Source organism: Ictalurus punctatus, chromosome 18 (assembly GCF_001660625.3).
Source record: "Ictalurus punctatus breed USDA103 chromosome 18, Coco_2.0, whole genome shotgun sequence".
Taxonomy (NCBI): Eukaryota; Metazoa; Chordata; class Actinopteri; order Siluriformes; family Ictaluridae; genus Ictalurus; species Ictalurus punctatus.
The window spans coordinates 5,565,287-5,589,775 of NC_030433.2; the positions used below are offsets into that span (position 1 = coordinate 5,565,287).

Sequence of the window (24,489 nt, forward strand, 5' to 3'; positions counted from 1 at the left end):
TGATCTGCAAGACTTCCCATTTATTTATTTATTTATTTCTGGCTATTAATAACTTTCATACCACAGTGCTGTTGAATGCTTGATTCTGATTGGTCAGCTGATGTTCACAGGTTGATATTAATGCTCCTGTTTCTATAGTTCCAACGTGTATAGTGGCCCTTCATTTAATCTAAGACTAATAATAATACATGGGGTTAAAAATGTGTTGTTATTTATTGAACAAAAAAAAAAAAGTATAAGCATTGATATGCTGAAGATTTCTGTAAGGAGATGTTTATTTAACGTTTATGGAAGGAGTCGCCAATGTCAAGAAGTTTTCCATCACTGGAAAGTATTTTCGGAAACGTGCCTCTTTTTTTTGGTGTTATTTGTCTTATCAAAATGCGGGGGGGGGGGGGGGGGATGCTGATGAGGGAATGAGTATTTATAACTGCTAAGTGATAAATATAACTATAAATGGATAAAAAAAAGTACACAATAGCTATCCCGTTCTTTACACATGAGCTTACAAATAGCTAGCACTGCTCTAATTGACAGGTGACAGAACAAATCTGTCCTTCCTGCCTACAAATTAGAACGATTTATGCTCTCTTGAACTCCCAAATCACTGGTAATTCTAATAGTTTCCTAATAATATTGTTCTAAATAGTATTTCTTGAAATATCTTAACTAGTAGCTTTGCAATCATTCCAAAGACTAGCTGTATTGAGTCTCTGCAAAGCAATTACTTGTTTATCCGAACATTATATCCTAACACACCTGGTGTTGTAGAGCGGCAGGGATATAATTATATCCTCCAGTGTCACCTCCTTAAATCTAATTTGTCATTTGATCGGAACATCAGTGGTCAGGTGTATCAGGTGTAAGCCATGTCTAGGTTTAATGGACTTAGCGTTGCAAGGTTCCTCATAAATGAACATCATGCCAAAACTGTTAACGTGAATTAACTGAAAATCTAGGCAAAGCCTGAACAGGGTTTTCATAAATATCTTCAATATGACAACCAAAGGACTTGCAGCAGCTTGTATCTTTTGCAAAGCATCTTGTGCAACATTCCCGCACATCATTTCATCCCTGTATGCAGTATTACATAAGTGTTACGAAAGTTAAAACCTTATTGTGCACATACACTCATTGGCCAGTGCAATAGGAACACATGAACCCCTGCACATTCATGCAATTATCCAATCAGCCAATCATGTGGCAGCAGGGCATTGCATGAAATCATGCAGATACAGGTCAAGAGCCTTGGTTCATTTTAACAACATACATCAGAATGAGGGGAAATGACACAGTCTCAGTGTCTCATTGACTTTAACTGTGTCATGCTTGGCCGGAGAAGAATGGCCAGACTGTTTTGAGCTGACAAAAACGCTTCAGTAACTTAAATAACAACTTTTTACTAATGTACTGAGCAAAAAAGCATCTCAGAATGCACCACCTGTCAAACCGTAAAGCAGATGGGTTATAAGAGCAGAAGCGCACATCAGGTACTTCTCCTGGGAGCCAAGAACAGGAATCTGAAGCATAGAAACTCAAAAACTAGATAGGTCGTTTTCCAATATTTTCATTCATTAATTCATCTTCACTAAGTGCTGTTCAAATGCATGTTGCCATGCACATATAAACACGTATTCACTCACACTTAAGGGCAGTCTAGCACATTTTACATACGGGCTACATAATGTCCCTGAAAGTTGGAGGAAACCAGAGAACCCACTGGAAAACCACACGGACACAGGGACAACTTTAAGCCAGTAACCCGAGTTTGAACCAGAGACCCTGGAGCTGTAAGGAAGCAAAACTAACGGCTAAGCCAGTGCTTGAGGGTCTGTAGTGATGAAAGGTGTATCTCTCATGATGTATGGTCTGAGAGTCCCAAAACGCCATCTAAAGACGAGCCAACAACATCTTTTTATTTGACATTTTAGTCTTTCCAAGATGACCTGCAGCAGCACAAGGACATCAGTAGTATTTCTCCATTACAGATCATGCGACGTTATTTATTTATCTATTTACTTATTTAATTGCAGCGGTTCTTAATAAAAGTGGTAGTGACTATGGTGTTTATCCTGAAACCTTATTCTATACCATTGTACTCTATTCTTATTGTTCAGGGACCAACTGAGTAGAATCAATTCACTTCTCAGAATCAAAATCGGTGTTTGCGTTTTACTACACCAATATTTCTACAAGCTTATGTTATATGAGGTTTATATAAATTTCAAACTAAACACACCAAATGGCTGTTATTTCCAATGAACATGTAAAACAAAATATTTCCATAGGTTATTATCAAAACCCTGGGATTTTGGCCAGAGGTTTCTCATTAGACAATGATTGATGATAGCTTTGTCAAAGCCAGAATAAAGAGCCAACTGGCTAGCTTTAATGGTATTTATCTTAATCCAACCATTACAGGAGCATGCTTGGAATAATGTCTACCTATAGTTGAGGTTTGTAGCGTTCCATGGCCAGTGTTTTCATAAAGAAGCCTCAGTGAGGGGACTCGAAGATGGAAAGTTTGTATTACGTGACTTATGTATATTCAGTGGGCAGATGGTGGATGTAGGCGCCCGGCAGACTCTCTTACCCAACTCATATCTAATGCAGAAGTTCAGACTGTGCAGATGGGGTTTAGAAATCATTGCAATATTCAGATTGGTCTGTTTCGACAAAGACAGGACAGAATCTGATTGAAAGACTATGAAAGCAAAACTATTTTCATAGGTTTCAGTTTTTGCAACATAATATATCATGGGGTTTTTGTTCTCTTTTCATGGTTGATTCTCTTTTTGCAGTTGAACCAGCATCCTGTTCATTGAAAACTGCTATTAAATGGTTAATTCAGGGGGAAAAAAAAGAATTAACACAATGCTCACCCTCAGCACACTTTTGACATTGACTACGTTTACATGGACAGCAGTAACCTAAATATTGACCTTATTCTGAATAAGATAATACTGTGATTAAGGTGTTTACATGAGTCGCTTTTAGAATACTCCTTTCATGTTCCCGTTTGACATGTTATAGAACATAGAGTGATTAACGGCACACATCATTACGTCTCCACGCCACGCCGTCCGACGTTCCCTCCAGAATTTCACGCATTAACATACAGTTCGTCTTTGTTACGGTAAAATGGTTTATTATAGCAAAGATCCTCTGACTCATCATAACTGATTCTTTTCCTCTTTCCTTCATTTTTTTTTTTAGCATTAAATGGTTTACTACGTACCATCTAAACATGATTAAAATTCATGTTCCTGTACTGAAGAGAGCACGCAATATTCCACGTCAACAGTCGAGACCACAAAGAAAAAATAAACAATACAGATAATCATTAGTTTCAAATGTTTATATTGTGAACTGTTGTCTACACACAGGTCATGGCTAAACTCCAAGGTTTCTGGTGAATGTCAAATCAAAACTGACCATCTAGAGCTTCATGAGTTCATTAGCGGAGTCCACTGGCTTTCTGCATTACTTCTAGGAAATGAAAATATGCATATCCAGTATTCATGACCAGGCTGTTTTCAGTCGTTAGTGAACCTACTGGTTCTGGCAGGCCTATCTTAGATTCATAAAGACATGTCCTCCTGCAAAAATGATGAGCTGTCATGAATAGCTCGCTTCCCAGACTCACAAACGCTCTTTTTTTTTTTTAAACCCTCTTCGAAGAATAAATTTTAGACACACTCGGAAATAAATGTGAAATATGAAAGCAAACTGTTTATTATTTTTTATACAGTATATACACCATTTGATTTGTTGGTTTCTTGAATCTGATTGGTCAAGAAGGGGTTCATTTTCTATAAGAGCTGCAAGGTTTATATTATTATATTTAAATATGTCAGTAATTTTACATTTTTATTTTTATAGGAGAAATGAGAACTGCTTGAAAACGTGTGATTATTGATATGGTGAAGTTTTCTATGAGGAGACATTTAAATAGCAGTTTTGAAGGAGTATTGAAGTGTCAGTGTTTTGTGAAAACAGAGGTGAAGCTGTAACTTTAGGACCGAGGATAAACATTACAATGGGACGTTCTTTAATAAATAAATAAAAATGGTTAGCATTGGCGATATGTATATGTATGAATGCATGGATTAACTGTTTTGAGTCCCTACACGAAAAAGTTAACTGTCAGATTTCAACATGGCTGCGTGCCATTTCACTGTGTAAGTATTTTGTGTTAAAGTTTACTTGAAGTACCATCAGCAGATTTGAAACTTTCCCTGCCTTGAGCAATGAATTAAGGCGTCTCCTCATTCACCGGCGTTTACAGAGGAACTGCAGTGAAATGCTTTTCTTGTCAGTCTCAGAATGAATAATAAATCAGGTGACTTAAAATATAACACATGTTTACACCTACCCAGCACTGAGATGATTAGAGATGGAAACACAATCACACACCACGAAACACACCTCAAAATAGACTTTCTTCCCAATTAACGAATGACATTACATACTTTTTAGCTGTTCGTATTTAAATTTATTGTTGTGTAACATTCACGAGTCATGTTAGTTCCTTTTATAATTTTCCAATACATACAAACTTCCCCAGCCTCTCTTTTTTTTGTCTTGAACTTATATAGCACTAAATAATAATAATAATAATAATAATAATAATAAACCAAAATTTAGCTTGTTACAGAAATACAATATCCTCTGACCTGAAGACTCTCCTGTGGTGGGAAGACGTAATTACGGTATTAGACTTTTCACAATGCTTGAATCAATTTGTTGAATGAATACGAACATCTTTATTTTAAACAAACCATATAGTACCCTCAGGACAAAGACATTTAAGGTTCCTTTATTGTCACAAACAACAAAAATGGCATCTTAACATATAACACTGCAAAGGATATTAGTGAAAAAGTCTATTGTGTGCTCTTTGGGTTTATTTTAAATATTTATTAAGACTTTGTTCCTGACTTTTCTGTTCTAACTATGCCATATTTTTTCTTTTTGTTCTATTAAATTTTTCTATTATTTCTACTGTATTTTTGTTGTTGTTGTTGTTGTTGATTTTGCATCATTTACACATTTTTAATTTAATTAAAATTTTTAATTTTAGACAGTATGTTCAAGTCTGACCGGAGACTAATGAGACTAATGAGCGATGCACAAATGAGACATCCTTTACTAAGAACCGAATAGAACACGAGGGATAAATGTTAAATGTCCTTCGAAGCTCAGCTGTGCTGCTTTTGCTGGAAGTCATAGAGCAACTCCAGCATGTCCATCCAAGGCCAAGTTGCAGGACGCCGAATCTCGGCAGGAAGAGGCCAGGGCCACCATTTGTCTCCATAGCCCTCAGACTTCAACAATGCACCAGTCCACCTGCTTCAGCCTTTACAGCTTCTGCTCATGTGGGCTCTAACAGGACTACCCACTGGCAGGAGGCAATTAGGGCAAGGGGGAGACCCATAAATCTCCATAAACTTCACCCAGATGCTGTTCCTCCTTGCTGAACAAACGCACAGCAGCCCTTTCCACTTACATCACACGGGACTACAGAGAGAGATTCCCCCTTTAATCACAGCGTCGTATTGCTAGAGATGGATGGGAGTTAAAGCATAAAGGTGTGCTATGAGCATGGGAGGGGAAGATAACATGGAAAGAGAAAAAAAAGAAAGAAGAAACAGGAATCCTCCAGGGTAAAAGGAGTCATAGCTTTGAGAGATAACCTTGAACTCAGGCTTACTGAAAAGAAAAGGTAGAAAAGGTCAGATTAAACAACTTTCAACTGCAAAGTTAATTAGAACTTGAGAGAATGTGACTTTATACATATTTTTTTGCAGTTATGACTTAACCCTGTCATAAATAAATTATTCAACCTATCCAGATTTTTAGATGACTGCAAACTTCAAATGAATTATATATATATATATATATATATATATATATATATATATATATATATATATATATATAAAAGCAATAAAGCCAGACTGGTTTGAGTATGTCTGAAACTGCTGATGACACATGACACACGCGCACATGCACACACACACACACACACACACACACACACACACACATGGGTGAGTGTGGAAATACCCTGTTGTTGAAAATGGGCACATTAGTTTTTACAGTAACTCAAATAACCACTCCTTACAGCCGTGGTGAGCAGAAAAGCATTTCAAAATGCACACCATGTCAAACCGTGAGGCGGACAACAGCAGAACACTACTCTGGTCAGCCAAGAACAGGCATTTGAGGTTACAGTGTGTACAGGCTCACCAAAACTGGATATTTGAAGACTGGAAAAAGACCAGGCGATTTTCTGTATAATTATATAATGATTTAATAAACATTGCTATAAATTGTAAAGAGTTTTCAATGCCAAAGTGTGCTTTCTAAATGTGACACCAATACATCAATACTTTCTACATCATATCGTTGTGTATGCAGTTTAATTATACTGTTAAATTGGGTCTCTAATTTCTCATTAGTGAAATTAAAGCTCCTGAGTGGATACTATATTCCCACACAGAAGAAAGGATATGCACCGGGTACATCCTTCCTGCCTAGGAAAAACCTGTTTCCTTTTTTTCTTTATCAGACACTTAAGGAAGTGCACACTATTGCCGTGCTGTGTATGGCATTTTACCATACGCAGCAGAACCATGGCACTGAGAATTGTTCCTGAACAAGCAGTATGTGCCACGTGCAGACTGTCATGACTTCCACTAATCTGCCATTTATGGACTTTTATTCTGCGACTGTTGCTTAATAATGACACTCGTGCATTCAACACCCATCACGGCTCGCACAAAAACACACACCCATAGCCACATGCCAGGAGTGTCATATTCAGTGTCTGAAATGTATCACTGTAAGGGTGTGTGAGGGAGAGGAAGTTCCTTTTCTTCACTGACTTCTTCATTGCCCTAGTAGCAGCAGCAGTTAAGGTTGGAACTCTGTTTATTCTTGTGCTCCTCTTTTCCTTCAATGACTGGTAGGTTGTTTGTGGAGGCAGAAAACTTTTTTCCCCCCTTCCCTCCTTAATTCTCCTTGCAATATCAGCTTACCTTATAGCCAGATTTTTGAAAGTCCCACTGGGCCACGTACCTCACCTCTTGACTTTTCACCTTTTGAACTGATATACATTTTCCCTTGATACAGCCCAAGAGTGCCAGCTGTCATTTTCACCTCCTACTTAATAGGAGAGTGTATGAGCCACAGAAAAATAAAAGCCCAGCAGCCTGGTGAAAGTGAGAGAGGAGGTTGATAAGCACACGCTCTTATTTGTAGGGCCTCTCATCAAAGTTTAACGACTGAGTAATTGGTTTGTATCTGTAACGGTTACTTTGCCATCAATAATGACCAGGCGAGCTTGGGTACGATTACCTGGCTGGACGTGGAGGAGGAAAGGGAGGCTTGTGTGTTATAGGGTTACAGCCCACAGTATCGGCTCAATAGGGGCACTGTTATGTTGAACAAATATTTATGCAGTGTGCAGGTTACTGGGACATCCTCATGAAGACGGACAAGCATAGGCAAGGTGATTGATTACTCAAATACACATGTTCAACATTATTATCCAGCAAAATAGAAATTGTAAAGACATTGGGTTTCGTTTGACCTGTAAACCTTAGAACATTGTTTGGGGTATTCAGAGGTATGAATATGCATTAGATTTAAAAAAAAAAAAAAAAAAAAAAAAAAAAAGGGCCCAACAATGAATTAAATATGATCTAATATGATATAGTTCCAGCCATCCCCCTAGAACAGTTCAATCTCTTATATGTTAAAAACTATGTGTACTAAGAAAAGTAGAATTTCTTTGGGCTGACTGAGGGATGAATGAGGTATAAATCTACAACACACTATTCTCTTTACAGTTCTGCACTACAGAACATTCCATAAATATTCAAGGATGTTTAAATCACTAAAATTAAGAAGTTATCAAAGTTACCAGACTTAATTCTGGTCTTTATAGAACGATAACAACATTTTTTGTGGTGGTGTATAGCAGGCCGATTCAGTATGCACTGTTATAAGGTTTCAAACAGCCCACCATTGCTCTCAATTAATAGAATAAAAATGCCATTATTTCCAACATTATAGCAAAATTTGAAATAACCCCCCCGAAACCCTCTATTAAACGCGAAAAAAATAACTATCATTGTTAAATAAGTAAGGAATAACACATGATAGGGTGTGCTGTTGTAGGGAAACAATTAAGAACACGGTGGTTAGTATTTTAAGGGTCTCCACCATATAAGACTCTGTGTCAGTTGTTACTATAGAAACAATAATGATTTCAACAAGTACATCAATGTAAACCCGTGATTTTCTTTGCAGCTGGAACAACGATCAGAGCTGCTATTATATAAAATTAATTAACATCTCAGAATTGAGAATTCAACAGTGTTCTGCTATAGGGATAAAATGAAGAATTATTTAGGGTACTAGATAGAACGTTTTTTCTGAATGTGTAGGGTTTAATTTTCCAAAGACATATCAGTCTAAGCCATTATGGATGCTATACTAACTTTTTGCAACATAGACTGTGGGTTAATGAAAGCCTTTACCTGTCTCCAAATGTTAATGTTTCTTTTGTTTCTATTATTTTGTCACCTTACAAAAAACAGTGCAGGTTGAAATAACTGCTCTGGCCGTAAGGCTGAGTTCTCTGTTTGCCTTCAAAGTAACCATTCTCAAGAATGGAAAAAAGCCAACATCATCTTTTGAACCTCAAGACACAGCCTTCAACAGAATACATTATTTCCTTTTTCAAGGACACTCTGGCACTCTCTCACGCTTTTATCCAACTTTAGATTTTTCTCTGAACACCCTGAAACAGACGTGTGTAAACTGACTAAAGCTGAAAGTGCATAGATCTTTCTTTGCTAGCTTTTTTTCCCCTTCTGAAACCTGTTTGCAGTGAAATCCTAACCCTGCAAGCTACCAAGAGTTTTATGGAGTCATGTACTTTGTACATTCCATCCAGCATTGTGCAGTTGGACACATCAAAACATCAACCTGCATCAGGACTCCATATATCTGTTGGCTCGCTCAGGAACACTGTTCTTATGTTAGAGACAGAAAAGCAAGAGCAGGCAGGAATCTCTGTACGCATACCTCTGGGAAAGCGCTAAGGAGTACTATTGTCAACATGGATTAAAGGGGATAAAAGCTCAAGATGAAACAAACACAAGCTTATTGAGTTACTCTAACCAAAGAGTATTGCCCGCCGCTGCATGTCTACATCCCATCTGCTTTCTCAGAAGCCCCTCCTCATGTCTCCAGAGAAACACAGCTGTGGGACCTCTCGCTGAACCCTCATCTGGGGGTTTTACAGCGCCCACCTAAGAGAAAAAAAATCCAACACCCTTGTATGTAACCGTAGTCTAACATGGAGCTAGGCTTTAAAGATGGGGATCATTTCTCCACGGCAGCTGCAAGTGCAGTAAACAGATCCAGAGTGCAGCTCACCTGAGAGAGCTGTGGAGGAACTCTATAAGGCCTTCTCAAATATCCAGGCTTTCCACTGCCACTGAGAGCGAGGCCATGAGGACAGGGACGAGGGCGAAGAGAATGGGAAGCATGGTGATACTCAATAAAACAAGTATATTCAATCCCTGTTCAGGTTTTCAATGTCTTGATAGCAGTAATTAATGCATTATTTGCTTGTCATATATTAAGCAATTTTAACATATTAGTGAACTTAGCAAGCAACTGTTGAAACCAAACTGCTGCTGCAAAATGGTGTAAAGCGCAAGAAACCATGAGGTGTGAAAGAGTCAGCATCAGCCAATGGCCTCATTTGTGAAGCACTAAAAACATCATCCAATATGTTCCACGTCTCTGTCTGGCTGTCTTCAACTGATTCTTCATGGCTAAAATTTCTCACATTTGCCACAGATTGTTTCAACAGGCTCATATGAACAAGCCAAGAACGTATCAGAGGCTCCTGTTCCAGTCCAACTCCTTACATAAGTACATATAGAGGACTATTTGAGATATTATGTGAATTACTCCCTATGAATATGGATCTTTAATGGATTTAATGGATCTCTTTAATGACTCAAGTCAAGCATAACAAACAATGTTCACCACATGAGGAATTCATACTTGGTCCAGATCTTTTAAGAGGTTTCATTGGTCATCCACTCCATTTAGCTCTGTTTTTGATCATTTGCATTATGGCCTAGTTGGTTCTTGGCCCTGCTAAGTGATGAAAGCTAAAACCCCAATTCTGAAAAAGTTGGGACAGCATGGAAAATACTAATAAAAACAAAGAGGAGTGATTTGTAAATGTACTTTGACTTGTATTTAAACAAAAGACGTATAAAGACGAGGTATTTTATGTTTTATCTAATCAACTGCATAGTTTTTTTTAAAGATAAATGTTTATTTTGAAATTGATGCATGCAACACGTTCTAAAACAGTTGGGACAGGGGCAATTTAGGACTAATAGCGATGTGAGAAGTTGAAATAAGGTGATGTGAAACAGGTGAGGCAATCATCTAATCATAGTATATAAGGAGCCTCCAAAAAAGGCCTAGTCCTTCAAGGGCAAGGATGGGTTGAGACTCGCCAATCTGCCAACAGATGCCTCAGAGAATAAAACACTTTGAGATTAACATTCCCCAAAGACAAATCGGTAAGATTTTGGGCATTTCACCTTCTACAGTGCACAATATAATTAAGAGATTCAAACAATTTGGTCATATCTCAGTCATATCTTGGGAAAGGCCGAAAACCTCTTCTGAATGCGCGTGATCCCTCAGAAGTCTCTGTCTTAAAAACTGCCACGAGTCTGTAATGGAGATCCTGACATGGGCTCGGGAATACTTTGGTAAACTTTTTCAGTCGACACCATTTGCTGCTGCATCCACAGATGCAAGTTAAGGCTTTACTATGCAATGCTTAAGCCATCCATCATCACTGTCCAGAAGCTCCGCTGACTTCTCTGAGCTCGGCCTCATCAGAGATGGACAGTAGCACAGTGGAATCGTGTTTTGTGGTCTGATGAGTCAACATTTCAAATAGTTTTCGGACAAAACAGCCATCGTGTTCTACGGGCCAAAGCGGAAAAGGACCGTTCAAGTTGTTATCAGCGTCAGGTCCAAAAGCCAGCGTCTGTCATGGTATGGGTGTGTGTCAGTGCCTATGGCATGGGCAACTTGTACATCTGTGAGGGCAGCATTAATGCAAAAAGATATGTACACATTTTGGAGCAACATACGCTGCCATCCAGAGCAGGACAACGCCAAACCACATTCTGCCCGGATTACAAGCCCATGGCTGCGTAAGCAGAGAGTGTGAGTGCTAGCATGGCCTGCCTGCAGTCCTAACCTGTCTCAGATTGAGAACCTGTGGTGCATTATGAAGCGCAAAATAAGGTAACGAAGGCCCCGTACAATTGTGCAGCTGTATAGGAGAAACATAATGCATGAACGGGGGAAAATTCTGCTTGCTAAACTTAACCAACAGGTGTCTTCACTCAGCACCCAAACGCTCAATAAGTGTTATTAGAAGAAAAGCTGACGGTACACAGTGGTAAACAGTCAGCTGTCATTATATTTTAAATGAGTGTATTTTTTCAAAAACAAATTAAATTCACATAATAAAACATCAAATAATGTGTTAATAACGTGTTTTCAATATAGTATAGGGTGAATTGAATTTTCAAATGACTCTTTTTGTTGTTGTTTTTTTTAAGAATTGGGGTTGTACCAGACTTTCTAATCATAACATGTGAGTCTTGCATGTTCTGTTTTCACATCACCAATCCAAGAGGTCTGCACTATCTACAGCACTGTCATGTAGCACCGTGATGTCAAACCAGCATCCTGAGCAGAGCTTCCTCATTCCTCTTCATCAGAAATCCTTTAGGGAGCAATGACTAAGCACTCCTGAAGAGAAAACAGGCTCAAGGAATAAGGCTGCTCTCTGTCCACTTGAATGTTCACTAATTCACTTGTCATAAGACTGAGCTGCTGTACATCCCTGGAGATGCAGCTCCACATCCAGATCTTGTGATCATTGTGGACCACACCTTCTGAAAATGTAACATACCATGGTGTGGTTTTGGACAATCAAATGTCCTTCTCTCTTCATATTTCTAACTTTAGAGTCAATCATGTAAGTTTCTCTAATGTTTACAACATTACAAGGATCCAGCTATTTCTCACCATGTAGGCCATTCAGGTGTGTGCCCAGTCCCTTGTCATGAGATTGGACTACTGCAACTCACTGTTGGCCGGTCTTCTCCTGCGCACCATCAAACTATTGGCAGATCCAAAATGCAGCACAGGGTTTGGTTTCAATCTTCCTAAGTTCTCCAACATCGTCCCATTGCTGCCTTCCCCATTCACTGGCTTCCTGTAGTGCCTACAAGGGCAAAAACAGACCAGTCCTCACCTACTTAAATTCTTGACTTGACCCACCATCTCTCAAAACACAAGGAAGCCCAAGGTGGTAGAATGAACTTCCCCTGGTTGTCCAGACAACTCAGGTTTGATTTCTACTCTGTTATTTTTTTCTACTAACCCCCATGCAAACACCTGGTATAACATGATTTTAGCGATAGGGTTTTCTTAGATCCTGACATATTTGTAGAGTATCTTTTTCTATATAGACTACAAAGCACTTGTATGAGTCAGTCTGGATAAGGGCGTATGCTACATTCTTTGAATCGAAATGCCATTTTCCAGTGGATATTTACTTTCCAAGGAGGGTCATGAAAAAAACCCCCGAATATACGTTGAACAAATGACAAGTGACAGGATGCAAACAAACTTTGTTTTCCCTAGTTAACCTCTTCAAATCGATAGCGTTTCCTACACAGTTCTTGCAGTGGGCCATGAAAAGCGTGAGCAAATGAAACATATCCAACGACTTTGATAACAATCACAACTAGTGGTCAAAGTGCACACTCTTAAAATAATATGAAATATACAAACCTGAAGGGCTCTTTGGCTTGTCACACTGGGGGAACCCTTAAAGGATTTATGCAGAATGCTACAACAGAGGATTTCCCTATCAGAAAGAGCTTAATACAAAGAACCCTTGAGGAACACTTTTCCCACTGTAACTGTCTAGTAGTCTGGGAAAAGCAATTAAATGTCATTGTGGCTGAATACTTGCAAGCAGCCAAGAAAGACAAAACCTTGTCCAGAATTGAGTTTTTCTGTATATAATGCACTTTGACACCTCAGCTTTAAGAAACCATACATACATTTCAGCAAAAATACACAGGAGTGGTTTATTTACTTTGTAATATTGTCTAGGCTATATTTCTACAAAGATTCTGAAACCTCGCAAGCCAAATGTGAATGTCAAGCTTAAATCGAGTGAATGTGACACAGTGAATGTTACACTTCCATCAAGTTGTTGGAGAGCTATAGTGAAATGAACACAAGTCTAATCAATTCAGCTTGTAATCATATACCTGCCATGATGCCATGTCCGTGATGCCCCATCAAAACAAAGAAGAGCACTTACACACTCTGTAGAGATTATAGCAGACAAAGTTTTCAAATGTTTTCAGGAAAGCCTGTACTTTTCAAAACCACAAGGTATATAGTCAGAAAATGTCAAAATCTGATCATGAGAAGGGATTTCCCAAGCTGCCTCAGAATGATCAAAGTCACTGTATCCATTGTTGCCTAGAAAATAATTAGTTGCCTTTTGAGTCTGGTTTTTCTCAAGATTTTTCCAATGCTGTCTCAGTGGGTTTTTTTTCTTTCTTTCTGTTATCACTTTTGCCACTGACACTTTACAGATCCATATCTAGATTTCTGTAAAGCTGTTTTCTGACAGGGAAAAACTGCTAGGATTAAATTCAATTGAAATATAATAGCAAACAATTCCACCCATTTTCAAGCAACAATAGGTCAAAAACGTTTATCAAGACATGATATACATTTAAAGGTGTGTGGCCCTTTCCTCACAGCAAAAGACACATCTAGTATCTGTGTGGTGGATGTCCCTGTCTTTGCTCATCTGTCTCTGTTAGTTCAGAGAGAGCCAAACAAGAGTGTCATCATTACTGCTATTGATCTCAGGCAGTTAGGATCGATTTACCCTTCCCGGCAGTCCCCGGCTGCTTCACGTCCATCACAGCCTGGGAGTTTTCCAGCCTTGAGTCACATCTGGAGCCTTGACGTCTGTGTGCATGTGTATTTTGGGCTGTTCAGAGCTCTTGATCAGACTCCAGTCTCCTATGATCATGCACCATTTGCTGCTTTTGTGTTGGAACTGTCCCTCGTACAAATGGGTAAAATCGAGAGTTCGAGCTCCGGCTTACACACAGGCTGCTGAAGTGATAAGTGTGCTTTTGATTTATCGCACGAGTTCTGTAAGGTCAAATAAGTGGATGTGCTTATTCCGTGTCTTCTCAAGAGTTCTCAGAGACATCCCAGGGGTAACTCTTGGCCCTTATTGCAGGCTGCTTTTCACATCAACTGGGCTGTTCCAGCTCTTTAGCAGGCCACAGAGCCAGCCAGTGTGGAACCACTCAGCGGGAAGTGACATAAAACAGAGACGTCTTTCGACATCATTGCATCGGAGTGGTGCTGAAGACAAATTAGCAAACAAATTTCCAATCCTTGGAAAAAGGGCCAACTGGAACTGATCACCAGAATGCTTGAAGATATTTAAAGATAAATACATGCTGTAGGGAAAGCTTGCGATGTCCTTTATGAGAGCACATACATATACAGACTTTCAATGGTTTCAAACAGAACAGCTGTCTAAATTGTCCAGAATGTTTTATTGCTCTAAACACAGAGCTATCAACACAACAGAACAGAGTCGGTTAACCAGTATATATAAAATAATAATATGACGTACTGTAAAAATATAGCACCAGAGTTTTTGGATATGCTTGCTGGACATTCACAGTGTGTTGATTCAATGATTCAATAGTGTGGTCTATATTGAGTAATTTACAGCAGTTACAGCAATCTCTTCACTCGGGGCATAATGGACAGCCTTGCGTAAACACACATGCTAGTGATTGAAATGGAAAAGCTTCCAGTTTAGCAATATGTGTCTTGGTAGACATGTGCAGAAAGCCCAAACTGAGTTGCTTTTCACAATATTACAATAAACTTTGCAATAGTTAAGCAATTCTCCAAGAAACTTAATTTCTAATCTAGATGAAGGCCCATTCCTTGATAAACACATAAGGGATGAAGGTATTTAAGCAGACATTTGGCCATTTTTAAGCATTCGTGTTGTGGTTTGGGAAAACCAGTCAGATGGCGCTATGGCTATATTCTGGAAAATAACAACAAATGACAAAAATGCCCATAACAGACTAACCCTAAGAAAGATCATGTTGGGTTTAATAAACGTGTTTAAATTATCGAATAATAAAACAGATATTAATCTAAATAAATTTAGCCAAGAGAAAAGAAGTGAGCGAATGAATAAGCAAATATTTCCCCACTGATTTTAGCATGAACAGAGATCAGTCGAGTGCAGAGACGACGATGAGGCTCATGTTTAAATGCCGAAAGTGACTTTGACCTCAGGTGATGAGACAGAGACAGATGTAGAGCATGCAGGCAATCAAAGTGAGTACTCATTTCCTATTAAATTCCCATTATAGTTCTTTAAATTTCAGCATTAATGTTTTTTTTTTTTTTCCTTAAGTAGATTAGATTATAAATGTAGATGCAGGTGTGGCATTTAAAAAGAACTGAATTGGTACGAAATCTGTATTTTTCAAAAAGATATATAGTAGAACGTCAGAATTTGACTGCGTGAAGGGTTTTCCGAGGCCGTCACATATTTACTGTTTGGTCTCCATAGACTTGGCGCCTGGGATGTCACCTGTTTAATGCACAAAGATTGGACCTGAAATCGATGCTGAGGAAGTGAATACTCTATTGTAAGAAAGTCAGTGTTCTCTCGTCAAGCAGAAAAGCCTGCAAGGAACTGTTAGGAATGCAGAACATTTCCCTTACATAAGAACTATAACTCAGTGTCTTCTTGTGCGTCTTATTTTCAGTAAGGTCGAAATCTGGAAGAATATGAACATTTAATAATCTAATCATAATCGAAAAGTATTAACTCTGCTAACTACAGCATGATCTATAGCTGAATGTGCAGTCGAGTACATACAGCACGTCTCCATTGCTATAGTGATAGCTCATTCACAGATACTTGCATGGTGGATGCTGTACATAATGTAAAACTAATAATATACTGATTTCAGAAATGTATTGTTATGTAACAATCAAAAACAAAGAATTGTCGAAGTGATGAAGCTTTCTGTAAGGAGAGGTTTATTTAACAGTGATTGGAGGAGTCTCCAGTGTCAGTGCTTTGTAATAGCCAGTAAGCTTTCCACCATGGGAAAGTCTTCAGGACAGATCACTTTACACTTTCTAGTTTCTCTGTAAAACGTCAAGCTGCGTGTTTTGGCTTTTTACCCTCAACAGAGAGAAAAAAGGAGAGGATGACGTGGGAATGACTGTTTATAGCTGCTATAATGTAAGTGATAACAGGATAATGTTCCACAACATTAAGTGCAAGTATAAATGGAAAAAATGGATGACGTGGTTCATTAATACTTTTGAAATAGTAATTGTTGGCAAGTTGCTGTGGTATAAGAGATATAAAACACTTCTAATCATGCTGTTATAGGAAAAATAATCAACTCCAGAGTCGTAAAAGTATCTCTTCTTTATGTTGGGTCGCATCACACCACCTCGTAGTTGAGTATTTACCTATAACAGCATGTACAGGCATGTTTCCTTACATTCCTTACATGTTTGCCACGTTTCATCTTTAACTTCCTGCATTAAAATAAATAAATATATATATATATATATATATATATATATATATATATATATATATATATATATATATAGAGAGAGAGAGAGAGAGAGAGAGAGAGAGAGAGAGAGAGATAGAGATAGATAGATAGATAGATAACTTAAAATAGCTTAAACTAGAGCAACATTAACTTTTTTTTTTTACTGTATTTTATTTATTTATTTATTTTTCTATTGTGTGTTTAAATTGGTATTAATAAGCATAATAAGACATTTTTCAGGATGTTTGAGAGGGTAAGTTTGTTGTAGATGTAGATTATATTGAAGTAAAAGACATACATATTATTCATGCCTTTAAATTACAGAGCTCCCATAATAGCTTCCTGCACTTAGGTTAATAACACATGAGATTAAATAATATTAAATGTTGGCTTCGAAATCAATTAACTCCTAAATCCGGCTGAGCTTAACTTTCCTTATTTCTGTGATCGGCAGGACTGTCCTGCTTTTATAACGGTACTGCACGTTGATTTTAGAGGAAATAATATATAAGAAGGTAATATTTTTAGACAGCAATTACACCATCGAATGACTGACTCAATATGCAGACTTCTTTTCCAATAAAAAGCTTGATGCGCTGTCGGTTCACATAAGACATGAAGATGAAACCACAAAAAAAAAAACATTACCATTGTAACATTGGGCATTAGCAATGATGAAATAAAATGCACGGTTGTGACTTTTGTGATCTTTTTTTTTTTCACGAGCATAAAATTGCTCTCCTTTTCTTTGTCCAGTGTATTGAAAGAGTAAACCCCCCTCTTCTTATAACAGTTTCCCTTCTATTTAAATAGAATGTTCTTTGTGCTATGCCAAAGACCATTTTCGGCTCTGATGAGGCGAGCGAGCATAGTCAAACAACCCACATTTGGAAGTCATTACAAATCAGGCACATGTGAATGGAGCTACTGGATGTGCTGCTGCTTTTAGGCTTTAAGAAGCTTGATGAGCATAGGAAGACCAGCCAGCTCATTTCTGGCCTTGGACACACCTTCATATATTCACTTCTGCCAGTTTACAACCTCACCACAAGTAGCATTTTCTGACCAAAAATCAGGTTTCCACAACTTTAAAAGGGCAACTGTGAGTATAAAATAGTCTCTTTCCAAGGACTGGCATTTAAATCTGTCGATACAATTAATTTAATCACTGGCGTAATGTAAAATCCTAATAATAAACGTTCTCAAACAGAGAACGATAAATCCCTAAAAACCAGGACCAGAAGTCAAGTTGAGGGGCTGCTCATGGAAACAAGGAAGTGAAGCTACACCACTATAACTCCACTTGTAAATAAATAAACTAATAAACTCAATCTTTGTGAAAGTCCGTCTTATAAAACATTCTTAGAAACAATTGTTTCTAACATGCTAGTGACACTAACGCTCTCAATCCTACCCCTGCTAACGTTGCATGATCGTTGACTTTTTTGCTACTATATATGCACTTCTCCCAAGAATTCTTCTTCCGAGCAAATTAGTCAGTCATTTCTTAACCTTGAAGTATCCTACATTATGTCCAGTGCTTATTCTGCTATAAAGTTATCCAAAGCAATTCCATAAGAAGAAGAAGGCTATATTTGTCACATATACATTACAGCACAATGAAATCCTTTTCTTATCCAAGTTTGTTATGAAGCTGGGGTCAGAGCGCAGGGTCGGCCATGATACGTCATTACTGGAGCAAAGAGGGTTAAGGTCTTGCTCAGGGGCCCACCAGTGGCAGCTTGGCAGTTTTGGGGCTTGAACCCCTGACCATCTGATCAGTAATGCAAATTTCTGTTCTAGTCCTGTTTCCAATGCTGTCCTCTCATTGGTTTGTTGCCTTATTGTGTTCACCTCTTCTGTGTTAGACCTTGATTATTTTGTCTAGATAAACCCTGCTGTTTCTTTATAGCATCACAAAGTCTTCCCATGCATTGCGGTTGTAAAATCCAAGCCGTGTTTTTCATGTATCAAAGTGTTTAGTTCTGGTTTAGACCTTCAGCCTGTTTTCTTTGGTTCTGATTATGGGTTGCCCTTGTTTTTTTTTGTTTTTTTTACCTGCCTGTGTTTTGACCTATGGATTCGGATTACATCTTCTTGACTACCACATTTGTGTCCTGCCACACTCTGTACTTATTGTACATTACAGTAGGAAGACAGATATAAACTCTTAATCTATGTAAATAGATTTGACAAGCCATTGGTTCAGTTAGGATATGTAAAATAGGCTGCCGTGCTTAATGTCCAAGCCTGAGGTCAAACCTACTGAGAACTCCAAACAATAATACATAATCCAACGATTCAAAATTATTGGCACCCATGAAAAAAACAGGGCACTACTGATTACTAACTGTCAGTTTACGTCTTGATCAAGATTGGTGACATCATTATTTAACTGTAAACTAGAAGAACCCATAGAATATAAAATGATCATTTTGATATCCATAGATTTCCAAAAACCCACCTAAACCTTAACCTTAATCTTCTATTTCCATATATGGATACAGCTTCCTGTCCTTGTCAGTTGTCTGTTTACTTGTCCTTTCCCTTATTATGTTCACCTGTTACTTTCTTTCCCCTCATTAGCATGTGTATTTATACCCTCTCTGGCCTCTATGTGATTGCAAAGTCCTGAATAGTTTTCTGCAATTCTGAGCCATGATTTCATTGTCAATTTTTTTTCCAGTTATTCTCCAAGTTCATAGAATATTATGCTTCTGACCTTTGACTGGATATTCATTGTTTTTGATAACTCCAGCCTGCCATGAGAAGTATTAGAGTTTTAGAGCAGTCGTAATAAAGATGTCAAGCACACACATGCACCTGCTTCTTAATCCCACTTGGTACAAGCAGGAACCCAGTTTTTTCCCCTTCTTCCTACTTGTTTTATCATACTGCAGAATCAGTCATGTGTGTAGTAATGGTGTGAGATCTTCTGGCCTATATATATATATATATATGCCCTGTGATCTCTTTTTCCCAGTTCAGAGAACGTGTGTGTCAAAAGCTGTCAAATCTTATTATAGTCATACACTCTGGCAATCAATATAACAGAGTCTGGAGACAAAGTAGTAAGGAGAGATGGAAAAAGATGAGAAGGCAGAGAACGAGAAAGAAAGTTTTTGTTTTTTTTTAACTTTCTGCCAACATGGCTTCTGCATTTGATATCTGAAATTAAAACAAAGGCTCTAGGAGAAAGAAACAGCTTGTGTTATTACCATTCATTCATGACTTCATGAAACTTTAGCTGTCATTTATTACATTTGATTATTATCAGCCAGAGATACCATATCATATTGTACGCTTTGCCACTGTTATTTAATCATGCATAGTATAATATAATAGTCTCTATAAAACTGTTTGAAAGATTCATAACTGTTTAAATGTCCATCTTCTTGTATTTATTACAGTGTACATAATTTACACAGGTAATTTTAATGCCTTTCTTAAAAATTTCATAACCATTACATTTTTGGGGGAAATCTGAGGCAGCAGACCATGACTTACTTGTTATAAACCAGTCTGGATTGTAATATAAACTAAATTTCTATCTAAATTCAGTTAAATTTTAATGATCTCACACATGAAACTAGGAATGACAGTTGGACTGGTCACATGTCTTTTTTTTTTTTTACATGCAGTTAAGCTTGAATGTATATTGTTATATATGTATGAGTATTTGTAAAAGAGATACATATATACAGTACAATATACATGTACAAATATTCTCAAATATTCATTTATGAATACATACAGTAGAAAAGCTATTAGACTCCAGTACTGTTAAAAAAAAAAAGCTAACACTTTACAATAAGAGTACATCATACACTAATACCCGAACTAATACTTGTGTAAATATGAACTAATGATGAGTTAAGGCATGCACTAATCACGAACTAATGAAGAGTCTTAACCTTAATTACGACATGAGTCTTACAAATTCATGTATGAATAACGACCAGCTTAAGTACATGTTAGTACAGGTTTGTTAATGTTAATGTATTAATTATCACGGAGCAGCTTAAATAAATAAGCAGCATTAAATCTTAATATCTTCTTAATATGAAACTAACATGATCCAACAGAGTAAAATGTAGGCTACTATATTCTGTATATTCAGATGCTTTATAAATTTGTGCAATTCCACTAATCTACTGTTTTTTGAGTTTATTAATTGGTATTAAATAAAAAGATTGCATCACAAATCTTCTAGTTCTAATACATTATTGTTTCTATAGTCACAGGGACTTATGCGGTGGACGTGCCACATAAACAGGTTTTTAAAAATATGAGTAAGAATAAGAAAGCGAGGCTGATGAATGGCAGGAACGACTGTTTATAGCTGCTGTTGTAGATTGTCTGTGTTATTTTCTACATCTTGTAGGAATAAAACTATTTCTATCACTTATGCTGCAGATGTTTATAAAGTATAAGAATTCCAAGTGATTTAATCTACAACTGAGTGATAGTAGTGTTCGATCCAAAACAGAAGAGTTATGCTGTAATGTTCGGGGTTTTTTTCCATTACTTGGTCTATATGCAGACAGAATCCAAGGGTGTGGTTGAGGTTCTGACTTCCTCACGGCAATGTTTTTCATACTGAAGACGGATTGTTGGGCGAGAACTAGAATTAATGTCTTAACGGTAATGGAAAGAATGAATGAAAAGGAGGATGTCTAAGTGGGCCTCCATAATGGTTTATGTGCTTGAACTATTTTTTAGTTTGAAGCTGTATTGTTCAATTATTAAGGATAATTTGAATAGGTTTTCAGGAGAACGCTTAAAAATGTCCATTCTCTGAATACGGATTCATATTCTCTTGTACGTTTTTTCTGAGAACACACACAACTTCTTTTTACCCCCCCCCATTTTTCCTGTACTGCTGTACCACTGGGAACTGCTTTTTCTCAGCATCACTGCACATGTGGTGTGGAATGTGAAAGCCTGGTTGATTGACAAGGACACAGTGACATGTAGAAAGGTTGCACGCATGTCTAGCATCAATATCCTCCCATGTCCATCTCCGTGTACAGATGCAGCATCCAAATAAGCCTTATTCTATATACTCTACACAGTCGAAAGGACGGTTTTGTCATTTTGTCTCTATGTGCAACATCGGTCAAAATACATGTACCACTTGAAAGATCTGAATAAGCAGGTTAATGTTTATAAGGAGTAACATGAACTCTTAATAGACAGCATAAGGATAGGGTCAACCGTCACGACCGTCAAGTGTGTAGCTTCAGAGGTTCAGATGACTCACAATCAGCTTGAGAAAAAAATAATTAAATCAGCCTTTTGCAACATCAGTGGTTTACATTCCTGCAGTCCATGCCAGCCATGTTGCAAAATCAATACCCCAAAGCCTCTCTTAACAAACACGTGAGTGCTTCCCGGCGGAATGAGATCCTCGCCCTGTGCCAAACCTCTGTCAAATGCAAATTTATCCGATACGATTCTCTTCCCCCTCGTTTTTCTCCCTTCCCTTTTGTCCTGACTGACGAAATCCACAGGATAACTGAGCCAAATAGCATATAGCCTCAGCTATTCTAGCCAACACAAGTAACACATATGATCACGTTGTCCTCCCATGAAACGCTACTATATGTGCTACTTATAGTCATTTGTATAGTAACAGGATAAGCACTACACTGTATTAATGACCAGCTCTACTTGAGAGAGAGAATATATCATAAACATATAATTAAGCAGATTTGGAGTTAGTTCTGGATCTACAAATCTACAAGTCATAAACTGCTTATCAATCTTTAGCAATATAAATACATTTAATGTTTTCACAAATATTCATAGAGTGATAGATGATGAATCAGCATTCTGATGTATATTAATGTATGTACTGTATGCAATGATGTAATTAATAAACATGGCCCCAACATGGGGCCCTGTGCTACCCCAGTTTCAATGCTTTAACCTTCTCACTAAAGTACATATTAAATCTACTATTTAAATAAAGAACAATGTGTTGTTAGTCCAGCTGTACAACAAAATAGCAATGAACAGTATCGAGATTTTTTTTGTATACATATTTTTTTTTTTTTTTTTTTTACAACGTAGGGTATTGCTGATATTAATGGATAATAATGAGATCACAGATCTGTCACTGTCTCTAACCTGATTAATGTATTTCTGAAAGAAACTGAAGCTAATTAATGGATCAGTGTCATTTGATTTTAGAACAGCCATCATCCCCTAGAGCTCTATATTCCTCCATGGTATAAAAGAAAAGAAAGGACAAAAGAAAGAAAGAAAGAAAGAAAGAAAGAAAGAAAGAAAGAAAGAAAGAAAGAAAGAAACTGAGAGAGATATAAATGAAATAATAAAAAAGTGAAAATGAATGAGGCAAAGAACGACATGATTGAGATCTAGAAAGAAAGAAAGAAAGAAAGAAAGAAAGAAAGAAGGAAGGAAGGAAGGAAAGAATGAAAGAAAGAGATAAAGAAACAGAGATAAAAAGGACAAAATAAAGAATGAAAATCTAGAAAAGAAAGAATAAAAGTAACAAAGATGAATAAACAAGAGATAAAGAAAATACCAGAGAAAGAAAAGACAAAAACAAAGAACAAAAAAAAATTAAGAAAGGAAACGTCATAAAAGAAAATTATAATGTCAGAAAAAGAAAGAACCTGAGAGATTAAGAAAGTTTCAAAGAAATAATAAAAAAGTGAGAATGAAGGAAACAAAGAACCACAAGGATCAAGATCTAGAAAGAAGGAAAGAAAGAAAAAAAGAAGGAAAGAAAGAAAGAGAAAAAGAAAAGACAAAAAATCAAGAATGAAAATGTAAAAAAAAAAAAAGACAGAAAAAGAAACAAAGATGAAATAAACAAGTGGTAAAGAAAATACTAGAGAAAGAAAGAAAAAACAAAGAACAAAAGAAATGTGATAGAGGAAATGTGATTAAATAAAGTGATAAAGCAAGAAAAAGAAACAAAGACAGAAAGAAAGAAAGAGAAAAGAAACAAATATAAACTCATAAAAGTACACATTAAAATCTTTTTTAAATAAATTTTACTTCCCAAAGCAGCCACAAAATGCTGATGAACAGCTTCAAGCTCTTTATAGATCCAAAAAAAGGCAACAGTACTTGTTTCAAATTTTTCAGGTCCAATGTTGTTTCTAGTTAATTATTAGAGATTGTTCACTCTCGCTGCTTTAAAAGTTCAATCAAATAAATCCAATAACACATGAATATGAATATTCCCTTCCCACCAAGGCCCAACGTCTTAAACTCACCCATGTGGATGTCTAAGTAGAAAGGATCCATGAAGGAATGCAGGCTGATAATCAGATCTTTCACTTCTCCCATTCACCAAACTGCAGGATGGAGAGAACGAGACTCTTTCAGTCTGCTCAGAAAACTGCTGTTGAGCGTGCAGCTTATTTCGGGCCAGTTCTTTAAAGAATAGACTGTCCCCTGTCGCAGATCAATCTGTTGCGAGGTCCGCTTTCTCTCTGAATTAGGAAATCCTGGCTTTCTTCCACTAGAAAGCGATCGAGAGCGAGCATTGCAGGATGAATTTGCGAAACCAGACTTTCTCATGCCACTGGCACCTTTGAGCACAATGGTGGACTAGCGTGACTTGTTTTTATGTTTGCTTTACCACACAGAAATAGGATTTCGTCTGTGTTTCATAGTCAGTGGCATACAAACCAGAACATACAGCAGATTA

At 37.3% G+C, this 24,489-nt stretch overlaps 1 protein-coding gene across 2 annotated transcripts in view; it reads right to left on the minus strand.

Moving 5' to 3' along the window:
• Positions 1-24,231, minus strand: part of rxraa (retinoid X receptor, alpha a) — a 159,617-nt gene extending 135,386 nt beyond the window's left edge. For both annotated transcript variants that reach the window (XM_017492920.3, XM_017492919.3), the window contains exon 1: positions 24,053-24,231. In XM_017492920.3, coding sequence (XP_017348409.1) covers positions 24,053-24,125 — 73 coding nt within the window. In that variant the 5' untranslated portion in view covers positions 24,126-24,231. The remainder of the gene's footprint in view (positions 1-24,052) is intronic.
• Between the last annotated feature and the right edge of the window lie 258 nt (positions 24,232-24,489).